Source organism: Vanacampus margaritifer, chromosome 3 (assembly GCF_051991255.1).
Source record: "Vanacampus margaritifer isolate UIUO_Vmar chromosome 3, RoL_Vmar_1.0, whole genome shotgun sequence".
NCBI classification, from domain to species: domain Eukaryota; kingdom Metazoa; phylum Chordata; class Actinopteri; order Syngnathiformes; family Syngnathidae; genus Vanacampus; species Vanacampus margaritifer.
In genome coordinates, this window is record NC_135434.1 from 23126010 (window position 1) to 23152976 (window position 26967).

Genomic DNA, 26967 nt, shown 5'->3' on the forward strand with positions numbered 1-26967 from the left:
TCTAAGTTTTACTTTTGTACTTTATTATATGATCTGTACTGTCAAAATACTGCGTGTTTCTTTGCCACCAGTAATGTAGCCTTGTCAGTTTCCTTCACATCTTAATAACATGTGCATGTTGCAGTCCTTGAACTCTTAAATTGTCCATAGGTGTGAATGTGAATGGTTGTTTCACTAATATATGTGGCCTTTAATTAACTAGCAACCAGTCAAGGCCCAGGGTGTATGTACTCTACCCGTTGCCCAAAGTCAGCTTAGTGGATCTCACTATGAATACATGAATACAATTACAAAATGTATACATATATATATTAGAGGTGTGAATTGCCTAGTACCTGGTGATTCAATTCGTACCACGATTCATGTCATAATTCAATTCCATTAATCCCGATACGAATCTATAAATTGACTATTGCGATTTTTTTTTAGACTCAAATTTAGAAAATACTCATCAGTAAACACTGTAAGATTTGTATGAAAATGTATTTATCTGAAAATTCAGGTTTATAACAAACAGGTTGCAGTCTGTTTCATGTTTGAACAGCACTGAAATAAAATATTAAGGCTTAATGTTCCATTAATAGAACATTCTTCCATGCTTAATGTGTGAATCCTAACCCTAAGTAAGACGTTTTGTTGAATATTTCCATAAAAAAATTATGTTTAAAAATCGATTCGAGAATTGCGCGGTTATGTCGCGATATATTGCCGAATCGATTATTTCTAACCCCCCTAATATATATACATATACACACACACAGACTTACACACACAATAAAAATAAAATACAGTACCAATTATGATTATATCTCAGAAAGACACATTGTGACAATACTGATGTCAAGTCTTCGAGTAAGTCTTTATTGATAGAAATCATACATAACACATTTGGTCAGTATTTACTAAAGCAATTGTGTATTACACATAAATCACAAGAATAAGATGTTTCAATTTGTGGTGGCAAGCGTTTTAATACTTGTAATGATTTGGAAAATAACTCTTAATGCATTGACACTGTATTTCCACACCTTTCAAATGAATACTGTACAAGGGTGATAACCCCGTTATTACCCCAGGAGTGTTGAATATGAGTCAATTAAGGGTATCCCTTAATTTTCTCTCATAACGGCAGCAATTTAAAGGGACAATATTGATGAAGGAATGCATAACAGCAACTCTAGTTACATAATTCAAATCGGAGTGCAACTAACAAGTAGGAACAAAATATGAAAACCAACTAAAAGAACTTAAGAAAAAGATGACATCTAATGAAAACATGAAGGAAAAAAAACAACAACAGTGTAGACACCACAATAACATAGTGTTTAAATGTTATACATAAAACTAAACAATTCCAGTTTATGTCAGGTCAACATGCCTGCATGTTGGTTGCTAACTGCAAATTTCCATCTCCTACTTATAAAACCCTAACAAAGTAAATGTGTAAACACAAATTGAACTGATCTCTTCATTGGTCATCAGCAGGGACCCGTGGCACAAGCATTTCCAGGCCTAACAATGCGGGTAGACATGAAAACCTCTATCCATTTTGTATTCCGCCAAACCACAGTCAACAGTGACAAATCCTTTAAGTAATGGCAAATGTTACAAAGTCACCCTCTATGAACGTAGCACTACAGTGCACTATGACGGGCAGCAAATCATGGTGTCGGAAACATTTATTAAATTATAAAATGTGTTATAAAATATACAATTTATCACGATACAATTTGTGCATATTTTAGGGTGATAGTAGGTCAACTCATGCACATTCAAGCCTAGCTCTTTATGACTGAAGAGGTTATTGCTCTACCTAGTGGCAAACTTGTGCATCATCCACTCTTTGCTCTGTAAAAATCCTGTTATACTTCAGTCGAGAAGAGAAGGCTTTGTCGTTTGCTGTCAGGTGTTGGAATGCTCTCCAACTGAAGAAAGTAGAGTAGAACTTGCACCTGAGAACACAGGAACAAGTGAACAAATGTCGAGCGGCAGTCGATGTTTCACTCTATGCTGTCCAGTTCTACCTGAGCCATGACCTCCAGAGACCAGCTGTCATTCATGGAGATTGGCTGTGAACTATTAATTGTGATTTTGCTGTCCTTCTCAGATGGCCGAAGCAAAGTGGGCCCAAAAACGGTGGCTAGATTGTGCAGAGACATCTTGTTGAAGCTCTCATTTTCAGCCACCCTATCAGGACAGGAGAAAAAAGTTGCACATTTCACGTTTGCATCTGTTCAAAACATACTGTATAATGTTTTTTGCTTGTTTTTTTTTAATTTAATTGAATTTAATTTAATTGTTAAAAAATAAATTTAAACAATTAAAACTAGAATTGTGCATGTAAAATATGTAGAATTGTTTAAAAAAAAAATCTATATTTTGAAATCTTATTTTAAGTTCATGTAATTCAAGTCAAGTTTATTTGTATTTATAGCCCTTAATCAAAGTCTCAAAGGGCTTCACAAGTCCATATTAATTATAACTATAATTAACCACGGTTGGACAAAATGTAAAATTGTTTAGTGTATTAAAATAATTTTCTGTTGTTTGATTTTTATTTAGAATTAAGTTAATTAAAATTAATGAAGCAACTGGTTGTTAATATAAAACTTTAATAGCAAGCAGATTTAGAATGTTTACATTCTACTAATAATTTTTTTTTATGTAATTGTTTTTTTTAACAATAAATCAATTAACCAATTATACCACCTTATTCCCGAGGGCTCTCATGAAGAATCAATTATGCTCATAAACTCCGGCAAAAGACTTCCGGTAAAAATGTCACTATTTGTTACAGCGGGTTTTGCGGTTTATTTGGTCTGGCCTCTTTTTCATGTCATCAACCTATCCTGGCTACATTAGCATTCAGCACAAAGCGGGATTGAAATGTTTTGAAGATGCAACAACTGGTATTCCCACATTGTTAAAGTCTGTAAAGGTCATAAAAAGTGGGCTCGCATGTAAAAAAATACCGGAAGTCGCACACATGATTTACGCAAAGGATCATGGGGCGTAGGAATAAGGTGGATATAATATACAAGTACAGTAAACCTGACTTTACTTGACAATACTTATCAATTATAAAAATGAAAATCTTACATATTATTATTATTATTATTATTATTATTATTATTATTATTATTATTATTATTATTATTACATTTCTGTAAGTATTTACATTTTCAAATGATCACTTCTACAACATTCCTAGGAAATGACAATGTCCCATTACTGACTAGCTAATTTTAGAACAGGCCCACGGGCTAATCATGGGAATTTCCTGGTGCCTGTGGGCACTATAGGTGACCCTCAATCTAAGGAAAGAAAGGAGATGTGGCATACAACATGACATAAATGCCATGCCATGTCATGTCAGGTGCATTTTACCTTTTCAGGTGGTCAAGTAGAAAGAGAAAGGTGACCAAATTGGGCTCTGGTAACGACAGTAGCAGGTTGAGCATGCAGCTTTCCTTGGCCACACTGTCAGAGAGCGCTGTATGGCGACACAATATTGTGGATTAGGGAAGGTGTAGGGAAAAAGGATAAAAAATCCAGCTGAATTTGTGTCTGACCAATGCCTCCGGAAAAGTTGGGGTAGAGCTCGTCAGTGAAAAGAGGCTCAGGCAGCTCGCGGAAATACAACTTGAGCGTACCGGCGATGGCGTTCACGTCCATGTCTCTCATCATCACACACACATCCTTGTTGTCTGTCAGGAGGACAACAAAAGATCTCTGACTTCAGCAGGGCTTTCTTTGACTAGATCTAAGGATACTGTCAAGTTTATGTACACTCACTGGATTTGAATAAGACAAAAACAGTAGGTCAATAAAAAGCAGTCTCATCTTAAAAGCATATTATAACTAAGAAAAAGTGACATTTCTGCAGAAATTGCGCGGGAATACTGAATAGCTGAATGCTAAGATTTGAACGCATGTGCTTATGAAGTAAATTGAAAGATAAATTATATGAAAATTACACCTTTTTAATTCAGAGAAATTATAATCCATTTCCTGATTTGATAGTCAGTTGGTATCGAACCATCAAATGTACTAAAATGGTGGTCTAAGCGGGGTTTGAACCCAGGTTCTCCATGGTGGCAGGCGATTGGCTCTAAACGCTGACCTAACTTGATTTGTTCAAACTCATGGCTAGGCGTATTTATTTTGAAAAGTGTCATCTGATGCTGAAAGCTAACATGCATTTAATAATTTCAGTTAAAATATAACACATTTCCTCATAAGAGGAAATGGAAATATTTGCAATGTACAGTTGGAGGCGGGATTCAAACCTGCAACCTCTTGGTTACTGGACAATGCATGTTACTAACTGTGACCCCGAGTAGCATCAGACAATGATGATCAGTTGTATGTATGGAAGTGGTCGTGGAAAGTGGGACTTAGAAAAAGTTCAATGTCAGTGCCATTGAAAATCAATGGAGAATAAATTGCTATAATAATAAGTAAGAATAAAGAATCCCAATAACATATGTGAGAATGCTTCAGCATAATATTCTATTGTACATTATGACATGGTGATGTCTTCAGTTCAAACCAGTTGTTAAATGCGACGTGACGTTACCGTATTGAAGTGAAACTCACTCAAGTCGAAGGCAGCCTTAAGAGCTTGGATGTCAGTTGCAACACCAGACACTCTGTAGATGCCCACTTCCTCCATCCCTCGTCTCTCGATCTCTTCAACACACTGTCTCACAATGAGCGGAACCTTGGAACGCTCCCGCCTGGCAAAACACATGAAAACAAGGCTTAACTCATCAAACGTCAACAGACCTAAAACACAACATTGAGTGTATAAAGTTACACAAGAGAACAGAATTTGAATCAGCCTTAACAACAGTATGTCGTGTGTTTTTTTCCCCGTGAACATATGATCAACTCACTTTGTTACCACGTTAATTTTCACCCCAAACACGCCAGACTGTTTCCGTGAAGGCATGCGCTTGAGACTGAACTCTCTGCTGGTGAACTTCATCGAAAGCTTGACCTCAACCTGAAACACACGAGAGTGGACGAGAACGAGAAAAGCCTGTTACATTAGCGTAAGAAGTCCTTATGTCAAGCTTACGAATGGTAAAGTGGCACTACTGTAGTAGCAATAAAACATTTGGTGGAGGAGAGTAATCCTCATCTTGGAGCTGTTTTGTATTGCATTATTTCTGCTACTCTTTTTGGTCACTTTTACAATGACACTATGTCTTGCCTTACTCACCCCATTCATAGCAATGACCGTCCTCTGCCAGTCTTTGTTTTGCAAGTTCTGGGGATCCAACTGTAAAAAAATAATGCATAGAAATACAGTTAACCCATTTGCTCCCAAAAACGTATAGAAGGCTCTGATGCAGCCTCTCAACTGCAAAAAAAATAAATTAAAAAAAACGGTTGAAGAAATGGTAGTTATTACACAAACGGCCAGCAGGTGGCAGCAGAGCAAAATATATCAACCAGGGCCAAGTTGACAAAAAACCTTAATTACTCACAATTCTAAATAGATTTGTGAATAATGATGAAACTTAGCTATATTCTAATGATAATTGCTGAAAATAACACAATATTCTTGCAATATCAGTCAAAATTTCAGTAAAACAGCCGGGAGTGAAGGGGATTCCGTCTGTGAAAATGGCTTGGAGTGAATGAGTTAATGGGCTGTATGATGAATTATTTCTCTTGATTTTCATTACGTTTTCAAATTGAAAGTCACAATTGGCAAACCATAACATCCCACTGAAAAACATTGTGCAAGTCCCAAAAAGTAGATAATTTTAACAATTAACAACTTTTTTTTTGTTTTGTGACAAATGAAACATTAGTTAGTGAGTTAATTTTTAGTTAATTTCAAGTTCCTTTAATGCCCCCCAAAAAATTTAACGCATGATTAATGACTGCCCCTTACTTGGAAAGCCTGTACTGGGGACAATTCCAGTCGCAACGCAGCAGACACGTCAAAATTTAGCAGTAATAAGTTTAATAATAATAATGCATATATTTGTGAAGTTCTATTTTACCATTTTGAGAATTTTTTTTTTTCACAATTTCACAAGTTACTTAAATTAGATAGTTGTTATGAAAAGAAAAATGCACAGAGCCGTCATCAGCGTCTTATAAATGCAATTATGCCATCTAGTGGCAGAAAAATGACTTCAACACAAATCTATATCAAACACATATTATGAAATTACTGTATCAATGACTAAAGGATGCAGCCATATTTCTATTAGTTTAACATTTTTTCGCTTTTATGTTGACAAGAGGATAAAAATTTAGAAAAAAATATTTGATTGTACATTTACAACAGATATAACATTTCCAATTAATCCTGAGTTAACTATTGAAAATTTTGAATTGCCTGACATCCCTAGTTTCTTTAAAAATAAATAAATAAAAAATAAACAGTTTTCTAAAGATCAGGTCCAAATTTCACAAGAGGGAAATACGTACCACTGAATGAAATAATTGTTGGGGAAAAAAAACATTCAATAACATCTACTTTGACACGCTAATATCTTTAGCAGGTCCATTGAGACGCTTTCTGTATGTTACCTTTGGTCTGAGCAGACTGCTACGGACTCTCTCCCAAAGACGGGCCCCTGTAGTTGGGGATTTTCTGGGGGCCACGTTAACCTCTTCCTCCAACGCACTGATTGTCTCATACACGCTTTCCTCATTGGAATTACACTCACTCATCCTTTCTGGCATGAGACGTCACCTTTCTAAAATGTCCCTTTAACTAACGAAGGGGAAAACGACAAAAAACAACAAGGCCGCTCCCAAGACAAAGAGACACTAACAGGAGCAGCAGGTTCATCTTGCACCAACGCATGTCCACTGACCACTTTTCCTTGGAGAGTCTTGAAAATCCTCATCAATAAAGCCCTGGCAAATCCTTTTCAAAATTTCTAAATACATTGCCACATAGTCAGAGTGTGTATTATTCCAGCGGGGGTCAGCGAAAGGATCCAAGCCACGTAGCCTGCTTACCACGCTGCCTTTGTGTTGTTCTACGTCCTCGGTGGATTTGAGAGATTAACTCCTGAGAATCCCCTCCTACCCTCATTATCGACGTGCTCATGCCTGCTGTCGCTTCTCATCGTCACAAGTGCTGACTGCCACCTTGGCAATAAACTAAATAGGATTGCCTACTACGAGTCTATTAGTACAAACGACTGGCAAAATCATGCAGCTGTCAATATTCTTTCCTTCACAACGAAGCAGTTACTCAATTTTGTTTCATGAAAATCCATCCATCCCATTCCTTTTGGTGAATGGGTGTATTTTAACCGGAAACGGCATGCCGATTGAGTTGTTTGTCCCTCAGAACGCTGAAGTGTTCGAACCCACCTCTCCAGCAGCAGGGAAATCCGTTCATGCCTTTATCAAAGAGTGCTTTGTGTTTTCCTCCCTCAGGCATACCCTGGATGAATGCCAACTGCTACATTTGGTGAACCCAACGTCTAATCCAGCCTCTGTCACAACACTCTATCAGAGGTCAAGCCGATGTGACCCTTGAGCTAACACACACACCTCACTTCTTTTTGAAAAGCAAAAAGAGTCCCACAGGCGTGATGAGACAAAAAGGAGCCGATGGTCAGCAACGCAGAGAAACACTATAGTGAGGTTTAGTCATGTTCCATGAATATATGTATACTAATCAATATCAGATTCAGGAAATTAGGATTGATAACAAGCCCCAGTTAACTCATTCACTGCCATTGGCGGCTATAGACGTCAAAAATTAATTTGTACTATTTCTATTAGTTTAACGTTTTTCCCACTTTTGTTAACAAGAGTATGAAAAACTAGATTTTTAAAAATTTTATTAATCGTGAGTTAACGGGTGAAGTCATGCGATTAAAAATTGTAATTGCTTGGCGCCCCTAATTTTTAATAATATTTTCTTTAAAAACAAAAACTAAGATTATTTAAAAAAAAAAAAAGTGGTTTTTTTGTTTAAAAAAAAAGAAGAAGAAATAATTATAAAAAATTAGGGGCATCAGGCGATTAAAAATTGTAATCGTAATTAATCGCATGACTTCACTAGTTAACTCATGATTAATCACAAATCTTATCTGTTCTAAATGTACAAAAATAATCTAGATTTTCATATTCTTGTTAACAAAAATGGAAAAAAAATGTTGAACTAATAGAAATAGTTCAAATGAATTTTTTAAAGTCTATAGCTGTCAATGGCAGTGAATGAGTTAATATCCACATTTTTACCTGGCATAATACAATGAGAGTTTAAAGCAACGCACACAACCTTTATCTGTCCTTTGACCAGGATTTTGTCTGTCATCTCTCCATCTTCTTTGTTCTGCTTGGGTTTGCTGCAAGATTTCTCATAGCAGAGCAGCCTCAGAGTCTGGGAGCCCTCCAGCTCGATCTCAAACTCCTTGCATGGAAACAAGAAGATGAAGATCCATATGTTAACATACCATCCGCATACAACACACATGGAATGCAACAGATATGGTGCATGACTAACAAGCATGAAATGTAAAAGCCCTCTGCCAAAAATGTCTTCCTCTATAAAGTTCTCACCTCATTCCAGTTGGGCTCTGTGGAGTCTCTGTACACACGCGTTTTGGCTTTGTTGACAAAATAGCCAAAGGAATCCACCTCAAGAGAGCAGTAAAGGTCTGAAGGGTACAAGCGGACAGAGTAGAATTAGAAAAGAATCAATGATGCAACACACAGTGGACCTACACTTCACCTGTGATATTATTAGAATTTTACTGTTATCATTTCACTAAATTGATTTTGGAGTTTAAAGTAAACAATGAGAAGCTGCAGTTATGTTTAAGACAGTTTGTACAGACACTGAAAAAGAAAAAGAAAAATGCATGTAGTATTTCTTGTGTAATGCATTTATGTTGACAATATTAAATACATTAATGTTAGTAATAAAAGATATGCGTTGCATAACAGGTAAATAATAATATGTATATTTTTAGTTTTGGGAACACAGCATTCATTCTTGTTTAGTTAAATTTAGCCGACACAGTCATAATGAAGTTTGTTCCGACTCCCAACACCTTATACATCCACATTTTTTTCCGGTTTGTTTGCATATGGCTATTTTCCAGACAGACAGACAGACATTGAACGGACACTAAAAGCTTTTGTGGCATGTGTTCAGCATATTTGTCACGTCTTGTTTTGGCGTGTTACTCAAAATAAATTATTTGTGAATAACATGAATTGGCTTTTGTGGAATTTTTCCCAACATGAAAAGTAAGTTGTGTTAAGTATATTTAACATAAGCAATAGTAGGTTGGCATGGATCAGTGGTAGAGTGGTTGTGTGTTCGATCCCCGACACTTGTGACCGTGATTGAGCAAGATACTGAGCCCCCCGTTGCTGCACCGTCAGTAGGTGAATGCGAATTTTGTGTGAAGCAAACCATAATAGGTGGAAGAGCACTATACAAAGACTAAGACCTTTTAAGTAAATACAACCAACTAGTGTTATATTACGGAAGAGGATTAGGGCCAGTGAAGAGGAAAAAAAAAAGGTTGGCAGGATTCTGACTTTAATCTCAGAATTCTGACTTTGTGACATAGAGCTATGAATTGTGGCGGCAAGTCAGAAAGTCAGAATCCTACCAACCTTCTTTTTTCCCCCCTCTTCACTGGCCCTAATCCTCTTCCGTCTTATATACAGTAAATTCTACCTAATGGTGTTTATGAAATTCAACATAATTAGGTAAATGAAATCAGGTCAGGTAAATTAAGAACAATTGCTGAAATGTAGTCATTTATCATTCTTAAAATTCAAATGAAATAGTTGCGTGGGACCGGTTGACGTAGTCTTATTATTTAAATCTAACGCTCTGTTCCTTTGAGTGCAGTGTCCCTAACTAATCCCACTCGTTCCCTGCCCCTGCAGCTGTTGACACTGCAGGGGCACAAAAGAAATTGCTGCACAAAGAATTACAGTACGTGAAGTCATAACCCAACTGCAGCCAGCCCAATAAAGTCAAAAAACGGAGAATAGGTCACTCACTTGAAGTTTGTTTGAGACCTGATGCTGAGTGTACAATGACATTCAAAAAGCCGTACAATCCTGGGGATTCGTCATCTATGTTGGAAACAGAAGTCAGAGACGCCTCATGAAATGCATGTTAAGATGATATCACTAATGAAACTATTGTCAAACTCACCCTCTTTGTTCATGGTCACTGGAATAGTGTGCACAGTTTGCAGTTTCACACATGAGTTAGTAAGCATCTGCAGCTCTAGAGATGTCAGAGAGAAGCTTTTGAAACCTACGAGACAAAGTTCAGACATATTTACTTACATCAGACACAATTTACAACTATTTTGATGTAATGAGATAACTTACATTTCTTCTGCTGTTCACGAATGATCTCCCTCCATTCAGCACGTTCGTAGTCTGACGAGATCAGAAATGTGAAGCCCTGAATGGCACAAAAGGGCTCGATGGTTTCACGTGGTTACAATGACAAGCTCTCAACATCAGAGGGCAGCATAAACTGATTGACAAGCAACACTTCATCAGCTAAATCAAGGGATGACATTGTTCACAGTAAAACGCATGAAATGTAGAAACAGTGTATAGATTTTGGACCTTGCCATTCCTGTTAGCCACTCTGAAAGCCATGTTGGGTGACATGAGGAGAAGCAATGATTCCTGCTCTGATAACCTCTTCCTCAGTCGCTCTATCACTTTGGGTCCTTTGGTGGTTCTCTGCAAATAAACAGAAGTAGGGTTCATGTTTTCGGGTTGACTTTACAGGTGTGTTACTGTCATGACCTGTTGGAGCTGCCTTGTTTGTGGTGTTTTGTCTACCTGTACAGGCGTTCTTGTGTAATTGTTTTTTTTTACTCCGGCTGTGTTCCGGTAGATGATCACATGACACCTCCAGTTAATAGTAGGCAGTGCGCAAACCACACGCTAGTTTACACTACTATTCTACGCTACAGTTTTCACGACTTCCTATGTTGCTTTTGCCAGAGAAAAGCCTCGCTTGTAAGTTCCTGTTTTTTACTTTAATGCTGCTTTTCATTTCATGAGGGCATTTGATTGTTTATTTGCATTTCTAACGCCAGTGATGTTGCAGTTAAGTGTAAATTGCATTCTCGATTATTTTCATATTATGCACAGATACTTGTGTGGTCATTTGTGTGTGCATGTATATTTTGGTGACATATTATTGTATTGTATGTTTCAGTTTTACAGTAGAAGAAGAAGAACAAATGGAAGACAACAGTAAAAAGGAAACTTTACTCCAGCCTCTTCATTTATTTTGAAAACTGTTTGCTATCTGTCAATTTGTGTTAGACACACACACTGAGGACAGAATAGTTTATCCTATTTAGATCATTTAAAGAGCAGTCTCAATTTCCACGTTTTGGTCAACGACTGCTCTTCGGCAGGGGTCAAAGGGGGCTGGAACGGTATGGAACTACGTTCCGGTAAAAGATTCAGATGCTACTTCGGTTGGAAAATATGACAGCAACTGTCAAAACCTCATGTTAAATAACCTGCCAGGCTTCCACACAAGAAGAAAACAATCTACTAATGTCAGATTTACATACACAACAAGTCACCAAAAGTGGAGGGAGCGTTTAGGCGGCGTGACTGCATATAGACAATTTAGCGCGGACGTGCGTGTGCGTGCGGCTGACGCGTTTGGAGTCATCGGTGCGGTGCAGCAAAAATCTGCATATTTGCCAAAGTTGAAAAATTTGAGCTTTGTTCGCATTTCGCCTCACGGCTCGGATGGGCTGAAATATGTGCCACTTCGGCTTCGGGGATGGACTACGTCACACGCAGCGTCCAGTCTGTTGTCACCTGGAGTGCAACAACACGGGCAGCCCCCGTAAAAAAATTGTATCCCCTCCCGCGGGTACAACGTATGTTTTTCATGAAAACACAGTTTTAGTTTTAGTTTTAGAAACGTTTTGAAACAAAAAAAAAAGTATTTATCGCGGAGAAGCAAAAAAAGACAAGCACTTGCGCTGCAGTGGACTCTACGGTGCATTCATCGACCACGCACGCAGTAGGAAATCCTAGATATTCTTAGAAAAAGCTCAGACGACTGAATGTTACTGTTTTTCTGTTTTAGATGTTTGACATTTAAAAATCTGTTTACAAGGAACCTTTTTAAGGAAGCTCCACTTTTCTGTGGTAAAAGTTATAATATCTTACAGCAGGGGATGCAATTTTGTACGGGGGTAAATACTTTTGGCACAACAGCGGAACGCTTCCCCCTATTTTGGTGTGAACGTAGCATAAAGTGCTTCTGAATTGTTCCAATGTGCTTGTGTTGTAGCGTAATCCGTTTCCACCGATATCTATTATTTATTTACTCCACGGAGTTCTGTCCACCGACTCCGTTCTCTTTGTATCTGACGAGTCACGCAGATGTGCACACGTCAGTGTTTTTGTTATGTTATTTTACACATCATTGAAAATATAAAATTCCATCCATCCATCCATTTTCTTTACCGCTTGTCCTCACAAGGGTCGCGGGGGTTGCGGGAGCCTATCCCAGCTGGCTTCGGGCAGTAGGCGGGGTACACCCTGAACTGGTTGCCAGTCAATTGCAGGGCACACAGAGACAAACAACCATCCATACTCACAATCACACCTATGGACAATTTGGAGTGTCCAATCAACCTGCCATGCATGTTTTTGGAATGTGGGAGGAAACCAGAGTACCCGGAGAAAACCCACGCAAGCACGGGGAGAACATGCAAACTCCACCCAGGAAGGCCGAAGCCCGGACTGGAGCTCACGTCCTCTGCACTGGGAGGCGGACGTGCTAACCAGTCAACCACCGTGCCGCGAAAATATAAAATATAAAATTTTGAATCAAAATAAGTTTCTCACGTATGCCTTGTTACAATCATGTGACAGTATGTGTAATACAGCAGCATAATGCATGTGTAAGACCTGTTGTGTTTTACTGTGTGTTATATGTATAACTGTGCCATACCGCATTTTTCTTCGCATTTTGGTGGTTTGGGGAGGTTTGGAAAAAAATTATCTGGCTGCGCACCGACCTTTATGTCACTTTCACCGCTGCTCTGGGAATCCTTACCTTTTCTCTTTGGAGCTCGTTTTTAATCTGGGACAGTTTTATCTTCATGGCATCAATTTCCTCATCCTGGACCAAAGGGATAGGGGTCGACTCGCAGTCCTCAATGGTGTGAAAGGTCAGGTCAGCTAGAGGAATGTACCACTTGCAGTCATACTGCTGTGCTTTCCTGTTAATGAACAGGATGGCGATGAAGTTAAACATTACACTTTCTTTATGTTTTATCAGACGTTTGCAGCTTGAACCTGAACTTGGACTTAAACACATGAACTAGTGGAATATTCACGTTACAGGCAAGGTATTGACTCGGACTCGCTCACCCTGCAGCCTGTTTCTTCAGCTTGGTACAGAGCAGCAGGTCAGTGAAGAGGAAGACATGACGGAGTTTCCTGGAACCTTCAACTAGCTCCACCATGAAGCGGTCCCTCAGAAGCTGACGATTCTGTCAACAAGAAGCTACAGAAGTTACTGACAATGTAGTGGGACTTCAAAATCTAATGACTAAATTTACATCTGTCTGTCAATAATAGATCAAGTTAAAATCAAGTTTATGTATTACAATTCAGATTACACTAGAGCTGCTCTCAGATAGATGCTCATAAATTTAAACAGCAAGTGTCTACATGTTTAATTTCAGAAGCCCTTCATACAGTATATTTCATTTAGTGCAACTTTAACCATACTGATAATGTTTTTTTTGGGTGGGGGGGGGGGGGGGGTGATTGAATGCAGATCCGACACTCTAGAGTATTCTTGTACTATTTTGATAGGATTTTAACATTTAACAAATTCAGGGACAGGAAGTCAGACTAACAAACTTTTTAAAATTATACCAATAACTAGGGATGGGCGAGTACCGATACCAGCCTTATTTTAAAATATCGGTACTCTGGCCGAAAATTGCCATTAATTTCAAAAATGTTTTTAAAAAGAAAAATGCTATATAGAATATATATAGGTCTTTCTTTAAAAGTGTCTGTCAATTATGGGGGGAATTTTATGTAGTAGTGGTATTGGTATTGGTATCGGTGACTACTAAAGAGCTGAGTGTCGTATCGGTCTGAAAAAGGGTGGTATCAAACATCCCGACCAAAAACAGCACTACAGTATATGGTTGAGACAAGTACAAATGCATTTCACAATTTAAATCATTACTTTATTAAACACAAAAAAAACATATTGTTGGCTCTGGTGCGGCACTGAATCTTAAAATTAGAGCCTACTCCTCTCGTTTGACACATTGAGACTGCTAGCTCACAGCACTTTGACCTCTGGGAGGCGGTTGTTTACATTGTGACACTGCCCATGTGAGACTTTGTTGCCAAACACTAAAAGCAGTACTGGAAAAAAAAAAAAAGAAGGAAATCCATGCAGGACGAGAGGCTCTCTATGTCGGTCTGTGTCCTGGTTTCAAAACGTGGAGCGATTACATCCGCTTATTGCTTTGATGACACAAAAGGGATGGCAACTGCTCAATAATCCAATGGAAAAAGCAGCTGTTAGTGCACCCTTTCTTTTTTAATCATTGACTATAATGACATTGACAGCTGACTACCATTCTTCGTGTACGTTCTATTCCCCTGCATCAAGCGAGTTCTACCACACAAGCTAGCAGGGTTACGATGCTCAGGACATTGGGCTGCCCTTCCAGGTTAATTCTGGGACACAAATGTGACCGTGCAGCCGGGAAGGATGGGAGGGAGCTCTTAGTTAATCAACAGGCCTTCCCCATTTGCAACACAGAGACCCTCACCTCCTGTGTTTGCACTGGTTAGTCACAAGCATCCTTTTTGCTCCACTTCCTTTACAGACAGGCTGAGATGAGTCAGTAGCCAGCTTTTACTAACTTCCGAACACTTTACGCTTTGCCCTGTTACCGTCAACATCCACAATAGAGGGGAAACATGGAAAAAGATGTAATCTGCAGTTCTGTGAAGTCATTTTATCTAAATCCTGTATATATAAACAAGCTACAGAATCAACTTTTAACATAATGTCATGCTGACATTAGCTTTCAGCACAAAGCAACACCATGGCAAATAACATTTTGACATTGCTGTAAGTGTATTTTTTTTTCAAGGTGTGCTTTTTGCAAAGACTATTTTCTGTGTCATGCTTACATTTGACAGTTTGTAAGACAGAGACCAAGATTGGTTTGTACAAGGAGAGCACAAAAAAGGCTAAAGGAAAGTCATCAAAGTAAAAAAATAAAATAAAATAAAAAAGGTAGTGGGTATTAGGAGTAGCTGTTTGCACCAGCGGACTATATTTGGAAAAGTAGCAATCTGTGTGAACATATTGTATTTATTATTTTTCCACAATATTGACCATAGCAACATGAAATAAATACAACCAACTGAATCTGCAGCTACACCTGCTGAACACGTCATTAGATACATATTACTGCTACATGATTAAAACTGCCTTCTTAAAGAGATAGACACAGACACACAGAAAGGTCTAAACTAAGATTAGAACCGAGGACATCTGATTTTGATGTATCTGACTGATTATTAACATTTGCTTTATTTTTGCTCTGTGTCTACAGTGCTGACGTAGTATGTAAACTAGACTTTGGCTTTACTATAATGCAGCAAAATAAGGTAAACTAATTATTAGAAACACCTCGGATTATGATACGGCGCAGTATTAAGACCTCTCTGATATTGCCAATCAAACTTGATCATTACGATTGTTGAAAAGTCAGATCATTATACTGTACCTTACTTTCATTTTAGCTAGTGAATGTATAATATATAGACCACCCATATACCTGTCATTTCTTTTACCAAAGGTGGGTAGTAACGAGTTACATTTACTCCGTAACATTTACTTGAGTAACTTTTTGAAATTTTTTTACTTCTAAGAGTAGTTTTCCCACACACTATTTTTTACTTATTACTTGAGTAATGTGTGAAGAAGAAACGCTATTCTTACTCCGCTATATTGGGCTAAACTAGAGTCGTTACTCCCATTTCATACATTAGATTTGCGTATTTTTATGGCCACAAGGCACACTTAAAAGTCTTGAATTTTCTCAAAAATCCACAGCGCTCAGACTTTGTGAAGCGCTCCGCTTGACTGACTGTGTAAGAGCATTTCCGCAGATACATTGCTTATGTACAGGAAATGCGGCCCTGGTTGAGGACTGGCAGGCATGATGAGAACCCGAAAGAGTCAACTGAAAGATGACGTTTTCTTGCTTTCGCTTTAAGAAACTGCCAACTATGGTGATTATACTGGGAGGCAGCGCCGAGCAAGTTACGCCACAATTTGTGAATGGATTGTGCATGCTTGGCTAACGTCTGCTTGGACTATTGTTTGAGCTCAAAAAGTTATTTATTATTTTATTTTATGATTTGAAGATGCAATAATTTACACATGTTATGTTTTTGTCCGTCTGATTACATTGTTTAAAAAAAAAAATCTGACTTTATAGTTGCGGTACTCAGTACTTGAATACTCTTTTCAGCAAATACTTTTTTACTTGTGCTTGATTGATTTTTTCATGACTACTTTTTACTTTTATTTGAGTAATATTATTTTGAAGTGGCTACTCTACCCACCTCTGTCTTTTACATATATACTGTAAAGGAACTAGTTTTAATGGAGTGTGCAGGAAAACTACATATATCATGAACACATTTGGCATATTATTCATTTTGATCTTGGACGATAAACTGACCTCTCCCTTCTTTACTGTCATTGACTGTCTGCGAGGGGTGATTTCTTCATTAATGCTGGAGAGAAAGTTCTGTGAGATGCGCAGGGCATCCTGTAGCAGTGGATAGTCAGGGTGGCTGGAGGGAGTGTGCTTCAGTAAGTCCTAAAACAAATTCAAATGCCCACATCCAATTAAGTTGAGGCTCTGCATTCCCACTCCACAGGTTGACTTACATGCAGAACAAGTGTGCTGCGTGTCACCCGGTCGACAGGCTTGTAGAGGAGAGCTGTAGAGAAGGAGTCAGCTTAAAAGCGGTCATGACTCAAGCACCAATACTGAATTATGTCATTTCACTCAATACTCACTTTCCAAGGATTTCTTAGCTGACTGGTCCTTGTTGTCCTTTGTGCCTTTGGCCTTGAGGTTCTGTCAAGAAGACAAAATCACACAATCAACTAAGAGCAGGTGCTCCAAAGCATTGTGCAATTAAAACAATCAGCAGCACTGCAAAGAGCTTTGTGGCTCTTTACACTGTGAGGACCACTAAAAAGTGCTCTGTCATCACTTATCCCGGGCAGCTGCACCACATCAAATAGTCAACTGCTGCAGTTCCTGCTGTGTGTAGTGTTATTACATACCTCAGATATCTGTGCAAACTGTGTGTTTGCTTGGCAGCATTTGTCTGCTGTCGCCACAGCAACCTTATAGTTATCCACAAAAGCCCGGTATACTCCGAGCTGGCTGGCCTGAAGGACATGAGGACAGTCCAAATTAGATTCCTTCTATTGCCTGGCAAAACAAAGTTACTACCTGGTTTTAGTAAGTTTAAGTAAAAATTGCAGGTAAAAAGTTTAAGTAAAAACTGCAGGTAACAAGTTAAACCTTCCATACTAATAATTACTGCAGGGATTGATGTAGTCAGCAGCTTCTAATTTTAAGTGTCATCTTTCAGGAAGATATGCTCAAAATAAAAATTTTAGATAATGATGATCAAAGGTCACTGATCAAAACAAGATAATTATTTGACTATGTTTAATGCGAAAGGGGATCAATATCTGTGGATCCTAAAAAAACAAAAACAAAAAACATGGTACCGTTATGATAAGAGAAAAAGGATAGATATCGGCGCAATGGACTGACAAATGCAATCTTGTGATTGGTCGAGTCCCATCTGAACCTGTTCCAGAGAGATGGGCAGTCTATGACACAAACGTCCATAAAAAACAATATAAAAATAAAAATAATTGTAGCATGTCAAGTCAAAGAAACCACTGGTGTACTTAATAGCATGTCTAACAGTTGGAACAAGGGAAATGGCATCAGTTAATGACAGAAACATTGTCAAAGCCTTCAAAGGACAACATCTTGACTTGTAGAAATTAGCTTGAAGAGAATGAGAGAAACTTTTGATGAAAGAAGAAACAACTAAATTGTTTTAATTTTACACTTTGTACATACACCCAGATGAAGGGTACACTTTGGTCTGGTCTCTAACCAATCGCAGGTCATGTATAGAAAAATAACCACTCACACTTAATTACACCCCTAAGGACACGCTAGAGTCCTCAATGCCATTTTTTTCAAATATGTGAGGAAGCCAGAGTACCCTACAGAAAAACAGACGTAAGCACAAGGAGAAGATGTAAACTGTACACATGGAAGGCCACAGATCGGATTCATAACCCACAACCTCAAAACTACGGCGGCCCACCATGCCCGCCATACTTTGAAAATATTGACAAAGTGTGTCCTTGCATTTAACCAATCCCAGTAGCACAAGCAAATAGCATAAACTGCAGCGGATGGCTACTTGGCTGACTTCCTCAAGGGCACCACAGCCGTGGGAGTGAACCAGGATAAGCACGGTGCCGGCAGGGCTGGACATAAGGGAAAGCACTCATTCCCTGCCTGGCCATTTGTTTCAACCCAAAATGTCTATAAATTTTTATTGTTCAAATATGTTGTTGTTTTTTTGCCTAGTCATACTGTTAACCACCACCTTATATTAAACCGAATATGAAAGAGTATTTACTTTATCCCACTGAAATAATCAGCTTAAAAATTATATATTAAAATCTTAATATGGGGGATATTGCATTCTTTCTTTGTAACCTATAAAGTGTGTGAATTGACTTCTGTTCAAACAGTGTCATAAAACTAAACTTGTCTTTCCTCTCTGGTAATTAACCGTGTCACAACATGCTAAGATTTAGCTTAACAGAAGAGAAAGCAAAGCAAGTGAGGGAGACTCGGTAATTCGTCATGTATCTATATATAAACCATGCATGAATGTGTTTCTCATCATGCCAAAGCCAAACAAGCTCTTTTCCAGCAACCTCCTATAGAACCCTTTGTTCTCCTTTACTGCGTGTCATACGGTGAGACGACGCTTTTATGGGGCTAAGAGATGACTCCAGGCGGTCTACTCACGTGCATTTCAAAGCATACACGGCCTCATTCCATGGAAGGTCTCAGTTTTGTTGAGCCAACAAGGAATGTCATTAAAGAATTCTCGTTGCCATGGTTTCATTCAGAGGAAGCGCTAAGCAAACTTTTCTGTCATATTAACCCATTTTAGTCTTGACACACTCGGTTGTTGGTTCACAGCTGTATGTTACATCATAAAAAGTAGAAAAACTGGTTTTAGCTAATGTGCCAGAACATGTTTTTATTTGACTGTTTTCCTGATGCATAATATAATTCAATGACAGATTACTCATGTTTAACTCTTTGACTGCCAGACGTTTTCAGAAAAGGGATGCCGTGGGTGCCAGCCGATTTAAGCATTTTTGACTGATCTTTCAAGGTCCACAGAAAATTATGTGTTTGGACTATGGAATCACACATACTACCAAATGAAAGATTGGACTCTCATCTTTCATCAGAAAAAAAAGTTTGTTTCTACCTTATTCCGTTTTTCAGTAATCAACAAAAGAAAATGGTTAGTTTCACCTCTGTTTTGAAAAAAAAAAAAAAACGTCTTTTAACGTCTTTGGGATTCCTCCATAGGATTTTACTAAACGTTATTTAACGTTTTTGGCAGTCAAAGAGTTATGATTCTCTTTTAAACGTGAGTTAACAATAGAGTAATTCAGGGCATTAAGAGAAGTTAGCAAATTTTAAAATGACATCATACCAGTCTCTGGAAGAGGTCTCCCACACACTGCTGGTAACTCCAGTCTTGAACACGAGGAAGCAGAGCATCGTAGAAGTCTTTATGGATCTCATGGAGCTCCGGCACTTTAAAGAAAATGGTCTCGATCTGCTGGATGGTCAGCATTGGTTGAGATGTTGTGGCTGCTGCCCTTAGAGGCTTCATGGGCTTTAATAGAACAACCATGAGAATGAATGAACATTGTTTCAGATTCAAATCACTTGTCATTCAAAAACTGTGCAATATGTGTTACAAAAAGGATATGCTAAAAAGAGGCTAAACAAATATTGTACACGCATAAAACTGGCCATTATCTTAGACATACTTTAAGTGACAAGCATACAGTATGGGGGAGATGTGTGTGTGTGTTGAACGTACAATCAAAAGTGCTTCTAGGTGGCTGAGGTAGGTCTCCTCACTGGCCAGAATTCCGGACAGAACCCACTTCCTCATCTCCACCTCTTTTTCCTGATCCAGCTCAACCTGACACCAACATGGACATGACCAAGAGAAAACATTGGAATACAGCCGTCTCCTGTTGACGGATGTGTCAAGTCTTATTAACTGACCGCACACATGGGGCTACAAATATTGTTGTAAGATTAAGGACAAAGCATATTTTATTACACTGTGTAGGAGTTTTACATTCCACAGGGGCTCAGTCAGACATTTGCGCTATCTTCAAGAAGATAAATGTGTTTCTACACCAGGGCTTATTATTTCAACAGGTCAAGTGCATCATTCATCTCTCGGTGCAGCCTACCATGGTGGAGCTACAATCTCAGCCATAGTTCCTACAGCAATATTGAAGACCACCAAGAGCACATCAGAGGATAATAATACCACAAATACGAGATGAAGACAGAAGGGGACCGGGGTCTCCTAACATGTGTTTGCCGTTTTGTACAATGCCCTGTTTTACACTGAGATGCATTCTTATCTAGCTCGGGATTGCATGTTGAAGACTGTATCTGCTACTATCTATCTCCCTGTCCGCAACTGATTAGTCAGTTAGACTATACCAAATATAAAACCAATTACAAATCACTTTAAAAGTTTCAAGATGGCCATGGGTCCCAGTCAGTGCACAGTCGGTTCTAAGCCCAGATGGGTGGGTTGCATCAGGGAGTAAAAATCTCACCTTGTGTAAAAATTGTGCCAAACAAATCATGCGAATGGCCTGCAGTGGCGACCCTTGATAGGATGAACCGAAACTCGCAAGGACTGTATCCCCATCATTCAATTTTCTATAATGCTTGTCCTGTGAGGAGTCTAGGTTTGAACGAGAGTGTGGACAGTTGCTTGTCACTTGGCTGGCGACCAGTCCATGGTGCAACCAGTCATCTTACCGACAGCGTAGACTCCAAGGAACCAGATGATTGCGTGTCTCCACTGCATCGACTTTTGGAGCGAAGCTGTGGCGATGAGGAAGGCGAGCCGGTGAGGGACAGAGCATCAGGACAAGATTGCTCTTCCGAGTGTTCCAGGTCATAATTAAATGATGGAGGGGTCTCATTATCTGTCAGAAACAAAAGACACATGTAAGCCATGTAGTAATAACAGTAACAACCATGACTTGTTTTAAATCGTACCGGTAAAGATATTAAGAAAATTGCCTTGGTATGTCTGCCCTTCAGTAGAAATGCAAATAACTATTATATAATTGTTCATTTTAATGTAAATGTTTATATTATGAAGCCGTATAAGCAGACACAAATCTGTAATGTAACACTGGTCAATAAGAATGTTTTATGTCCAAGCTGATTATACAGCTTGGACATAAATCGCTTCACCAACAAAATATCCAGAGAAAAACACAGTAACAGCCAAACTATATCTCATTATAATGCAAATTATTACACTGTACTCCAAAAGCAGCATTCAGTCCTTTAACTTCACCTTCACAACCCCGTGTCCTGCACAAATCTACCCAAACCCTGTGCCAGGCACTGAAAGCTTGTGCCAGGTGAGTGGATAAACAGAAAATACACAATGGTTTTGTTTGCCTTGGATTCCACTTCTTCATCAAATCCAAAGTTTACAAAATTGCATACAGCTTATTGTTGCGATGGTCTCTTAAGCATACAAAGTCTGACTTTAAACAGGTTGACAGTGATCACATGTGGGAAAATTTCAAATATTGTATACAGTGTTAATGTAACCTAGGATTTGAAGATCAACAGGTATTGCAGCCTGTCATCAATGCCACCCATCCTCTAGTCACCGTCACTTATCTGAATTCTCAACATTATTTAGGGGCTCTCAAGGCGCTAAGAAAAACAAAATCAAAGCATGCATCCAGCAAAGTGGTGACAGGCTTGTAAAGAGAAGCTAGTAAAAAGCTTGAAAACAGGAAAGAGAGGATTCCGGAACCCGAGGGAGGACAAAGCTGAGTCACCTAGGAGAGGCCGGGGAAACCGGGCACATTTAACACTGTGACATCTCCAGAGACGCCAACAAACAGCAGGAACCCAATAGAGAGGGAGAGACATGTATTGACTGTGTGAGGAAGAGATGAGTACCGGCCAAGCCGCTAGCTTTAGTACACGGGGGAAGTCCAGTGTGAAAGGCCACTCTGTGTTCCAGCGAGATTATACATCAGCTCTGCCAATGGATGAATAACACATCCTCTCAGCAGCCTCAGAGGCAAAAACTATCTCCTCCTATCTCTTATACATACCACACTAAGCACGAGGGGAAATTCAATCATCCCCAAACAGAATACATTATGGGTTGATCTGAAAACTTCAGAATCATTTGCATGTGAGAAAATAAATAAAATAAAGATATTTTTATTGCAGTCATGATAACAAGATCTGCTGCTGTACTGAGGAAGTGTCCAGGCAGCTCTGTCCGGGAAATTCAGCAATTCATCTTCAACATCAGAGCGGAAACAGGCCTTCTGCTCAAGGTCATCTTTTCATAAACACGTTCCACTCCCACCTACAGAATAGCATGTATTGTAAAGGTATAATATGCAATATTTACAGTTAACTCTGATTTTTTAAAAATTAACTATGTCAAGCCAATCCCTCGAATGATTGTTCAAGAAGTGTCTCAATAATTTCATCCACAGGGTAGTCCAAAACACAACATCAAATGTAACTAATAACTGTCAGAAACTACACACAGCAGTTCAGTTTTGTTTTCCATAATTCATTTCTTATTGCCATATTTTTTTTCTATAAGTCACCTATATTTTCTCCTTTGTGAACTTTTCCAATGGAGAGAAAGCTATTTCATTGCTTAACATAGATACTTAGTCATCCCTGAGGAATTTTGCTTACAATCTGTAAAAATTCTTGACTACCATTACATATCTCAATGTTGATTGATGTGTAGATAACACAGCGAAGAAAACACAGTTTTCACTCCCCTGCTATAAAAACAAATGCTTTTGCTGTTTTTGCACCTATGTTGGTCTGTACTGTTGTTTTTTTAAAGCAGAGTCTGCAGTGACAAATCATAAAACATCCTGTAGCTGGATAGGTAGGTCCATGTCCTCCTCGTCCGTTTCTTCCCACAGCAGCTCATAATGGTTTCAACCATGCAATAAAGCTGTAATAAATACTCTGTAATGACCTTACATAAGCGCTGAGCCCACCAGCTGTGGATCACAGCAAAGCTGTATTTGCTTCGGGCTTTGCCTGAACACTGTAATTTTGTGTTTTTCAAGAATTTCATCGGTCGGCAATTTGTTTGAAATTATTCCTGGCCTTTTTGTGCTAAATACACAGACTGCTGTTTTTCCTTCACTTCCACCTTGAGTAGGCTACGAATAAGACACCAAGGCTAAACCAGTGATTCAAGTTTCTGCTCCCTCTTCTGGAAATTGATTAGTCATGATAAAACAGGGATATTAGCTCTATCTAGTGAAAAGGAGAAATGAAAGGTGGAATTTTGGGTTATGCTATTGATGACAACGCAAAAACAGTCAAATCCCTAATCCTAATCCACAGAGATAAACTATGGTAGCGGCCAGCGACAGATGTACAACTGAGACTGTTACAAAATCAGAGATTCAGTCTCACACAGATAATCATTGAGTCTTATTTTGCCATGCCAACAACATCCTACAACATTTAGATCCAAAGTGAACATTGGTGCTGACAAATACACAGATGATGCAGACATCATACTGCACATTGTTGAGTTAAAACTAAAAATATTGCAATCACCTATTCTGGATGAAAGCCAATCTGGATAAAATAATACTCAACCAGTATGAAACTCGGCAATGAGGTTTATTGATTCATTTCAGCAGCGAGAAAATTGGCATCCATAAACCCGTTTGCCGGCTGGCAAAAAGACCAGGCCACTGCACTGACAATTAATTGATTAGTGTGTTGATACCTCAGGCAGGGACATCTGTTTCTCTTGCATGCAGTCAAAAATAAACAGAACTAGACAACATGGCGATGGACTCAGCTAAGAAAGTACATCCATTACATTTGGCACAGAATTAAAATAAATTTTAAAGAATTGAAAAGATTTGAAAGATTGTTATGATCTAGAGAGAAAGGTTAAACCTCTGGGGAAAAAAAACATGTGTGGGCGTGAGATGTTAAAAGCTCAACAACATATTAAGGTTTAAGCTAATGGATGCGCTACTGAACTTTGTGATCACTCGAAAATCTGTAGCGGCCTCAAGAGCAAATACACAAGTGGGGAAGTGAAGGCACGGAACACGGTAACCTTTGTACTGTAGCTTTACCCACCCCATGCCATGACCCATCCAAGTGAAGGAAAAGACGTGTTAAAAGGATCCATTTATGGTTCTATGAATTGTTATCAAGATATGAAAAGGAAAACTGATTCAAATTGAGTAATCCATTGTTTAAAATCAGCCATAACTGTGGGTGAGATTATTTCAGGTCATGTTTTAAATCATCCCACAGAAAACCGCCAATTTAAATCCCACTACACAAGACTTCATCATAAGGTCAATGATTACTCAAAAGTATACACTCAATTGTCAATCAAACATTTAGTACACCTGCACAAACTAATGTGGTTAATTCAAGATCTGTATTAAAAAATAATAATAATCTGCATAGATTAAAGCAACACTAAGGAACTTTCAGTTTATGTTGATTATGGTGGCGCCATACGGACAAAAGCAGTAATGTTTTGCCTGAAGGGAGACCACATTTCCTATGAAGTGCATTGCGTCGTTTTTGAGCTCACGCCAGCGGGTGAAATCCGGGCCAATGTTGATCCTTTACTGTCCTTTTATCTGGGTAGCTTCCCTTTTTCTTCTTTTGTCTCCTCAGACAAAACTCTTCAATTGTTTTGCAGCTTCTGCCAGGAAAGCGGTAATCGTGCGTCGCCATTCAAGTTGACTTCCGTCTTTATAACGAATAATGGGGAAAGGGGGAAGTGACGTATGCCATAAAGCATTCAGCACATTTGTAGTTTTTTTTTTGTGGCAGTGTTCCTACCATCTTCCTCAAAGTTTCTTAGTACCAGTAAAATAGATACAGACCCCTTCAGGCCATGGCAAAGGTACCATTCAACTAGTTTTAAGTCCATGTTTCATCAGAAGAGTTATGAAAATATTTTATGAAGTTTGAAAAGTTGCCGAGTGCTACTTTAAAAGGCTTGGCAATTCATGGACCCTCAACAAAATCACAATTTTTAAGAAGGTTGGTTTCCGTGATAATGATCCAAGTAATAACTTTCTGACAGTTGTACTCTAACTCTCTACAAAGTTACCAATATGTTTATTATTGAATAGCACAGCTATTTTGCTTGCCTGACTAAACACTATGAAAGAGGGAAAAATGCTAGAAACCCTCATTAGCATTAAACAGTAATGTTGTTTGCATAAATATTGACCAGGGATGGGCATTATAATTAAATGAATGTTTAAAAGGGCAGCATGGTGCCCCAGTCATTAGCACAACTGCCTCACAGTTCTGAGGTTCGGATCTCAGCTCCATCCTTCTTCCTGTGTGTTCTCCTTGTGCTTGACTGAGTGCATAGCGTGCATGTTAACTTGGTTGAAGGCTCTAAATGGACCATAGGTATTATAAGTACTGTAGCCAAGTGGAAATACTGTAGTTGTTTTAGGCTCCAGCTCACTCACGATCCAAATGAGGAGACAGTATAGAAAACAAATTGATGGATTGTAAAAATTCTGAAGATTTTGTAGAATTTATTATATACTTTTATATATATATATATATATATATATATATCATATATTTATTACTCATGCCTTGAAGCAATTGAGGTAAGACTGCATTACTGTACTAGTACTACTTGACTATTTTGTGACCTGAATAACATGATGTTGGCTAGGCAACTCCTCTAAGCTCATTAATATGCTTTATACGACAGTGGTATCAAAGTTTAGAACATTCATAGTCTTCCCATCTCTTGGTCGACACCGTATAGAGTAAGACCAATGAAAAGTGAATAGTTTTCACATCCAGGCTAGCCATGGTAGCATACATATTGCAGAATTAACACATGCAAAACAAGTTCCAATAATTCAATAAACCTATATGATTTATGGTGATAAGTGTAAGGTAATGTCAAAACATTGTCAACAATAAATAAAGATACTCAAAACAGTGGAAACACTGAGCGGCTGCAGCGGTTTATTGTGAATGGCTTTCACAATGCAAAAAAGTTAATCAAGATACCACCGACTACGTAAGACAACGACCAGCATAATCCAATTTGTGAATACACCTGTTATGCCACTTGAATCACTTTGTGAGACATGACAATGATTTTCCACACTCTGAAAAGACATTCAAAATCAACTCTTTTACAAACTGCGCAATGCATGCCAAGAGTAGTAAAATGGAATCTGACAGAAACTAATTGGAGTGTGCCTGTAACGTCATGTAGCTTGATCTGTAAATGCAATAGTCCCCTATGTGTTGTGGCAAACTGTTAAAACAATAGCCGAAACATCAATCTGAGACCTTAAAGCCACACGGCTTGTGGAAGCAGCGAGGGCCACCCGCACATGCCTCTCATCTGCTGTATAGACTTGCCTAAAATTAGTGCCAGTCAGTCAGTGAACAGTATCGGTTAGAACTAGGCCGCCCAGCCCAG

The 26967-nt window shown here is 38.7% G+C and overlaps 1 protein-coding gene across 2 annotated transcripts in view; it reads right to left on the reverse strand.

Annotated features, from left to right (window-relative positions):
* Positions 1-840: 840 nt before the first annotated feature.
* The window catches only part of LOC144049009 (breakpoint cluster region protein), a 39163-nt gene continuing 13036 nt past the window's right edge, over positions 841-26967 (reverse strand). Inside the window, exons 3-24 of one of the 2 annotated variants that reach the window (XM_077561559.1) lie at positions 21246-21415; positions 20275-20379; positions 19879-20064; positions 17381-17488; positions 17108-17168; positions 16976-17028; positions 16764-16904; positions 13399-13520; positions 13082-13247; positions 10603-10722; positions 10357-10432; positions 10175-10279; positions 10018-10092; positions 8554-8651; positions 8273-8404; positions 5228-5287; positions 4899-5008; positions 4600-4739; positions 3573-3707; positions 3388-3493; positions 2025-2187; positions 841-1952 (exon numbers count right to left, since the gene is read on the reverse strand). In XM_077561559.1, coding sequence (XP_077417685.1) covers positions 1863-1952; positions 2025-2187; positions 3388-3493; positions 3573-3707; positions 4600-4739; positions 4899-5008; positions 5228-5287; positions 8273-8404; positions 8554-8651; positions 10018-10092; positions 10175-10279; positions 10357-10432; positions 10603-10722; positions 13082-13247; positions 13399-13520; positions 16764-16904; positions 16976-17028; positions 17108-17168; positions 17381-17488; positions 19879-20064; positions 20275-20379; positions 21246-21415 — 2522 coding nt within the window. In that variant the 3' untranslated portion in view covers positions 841-1862. Of the gene's footprint in view, positions 1953-2024; positions 2188-3387; positions 3494-3572; positions 3708-4599; positions 4740-4898; positions 5009-5227; positions 5288-6555; positions 7698-8272; positions 8405-8553; positions 8652-10017; positions 10093-10174; positions 10280-10356; positions 10433-10602; positions 10723-13081; positions 13248-13398; positions 13521-16763; positions 16905-16975; positions 17029-17107; positions 17169-17380; positions 17489-19878; positions 20065-20274; positions 20380-21245; positions 21416-26967 lie in introns of those variants that run through there. The other variant, XM_077561560.1, reaches the window with a different exon arrangement.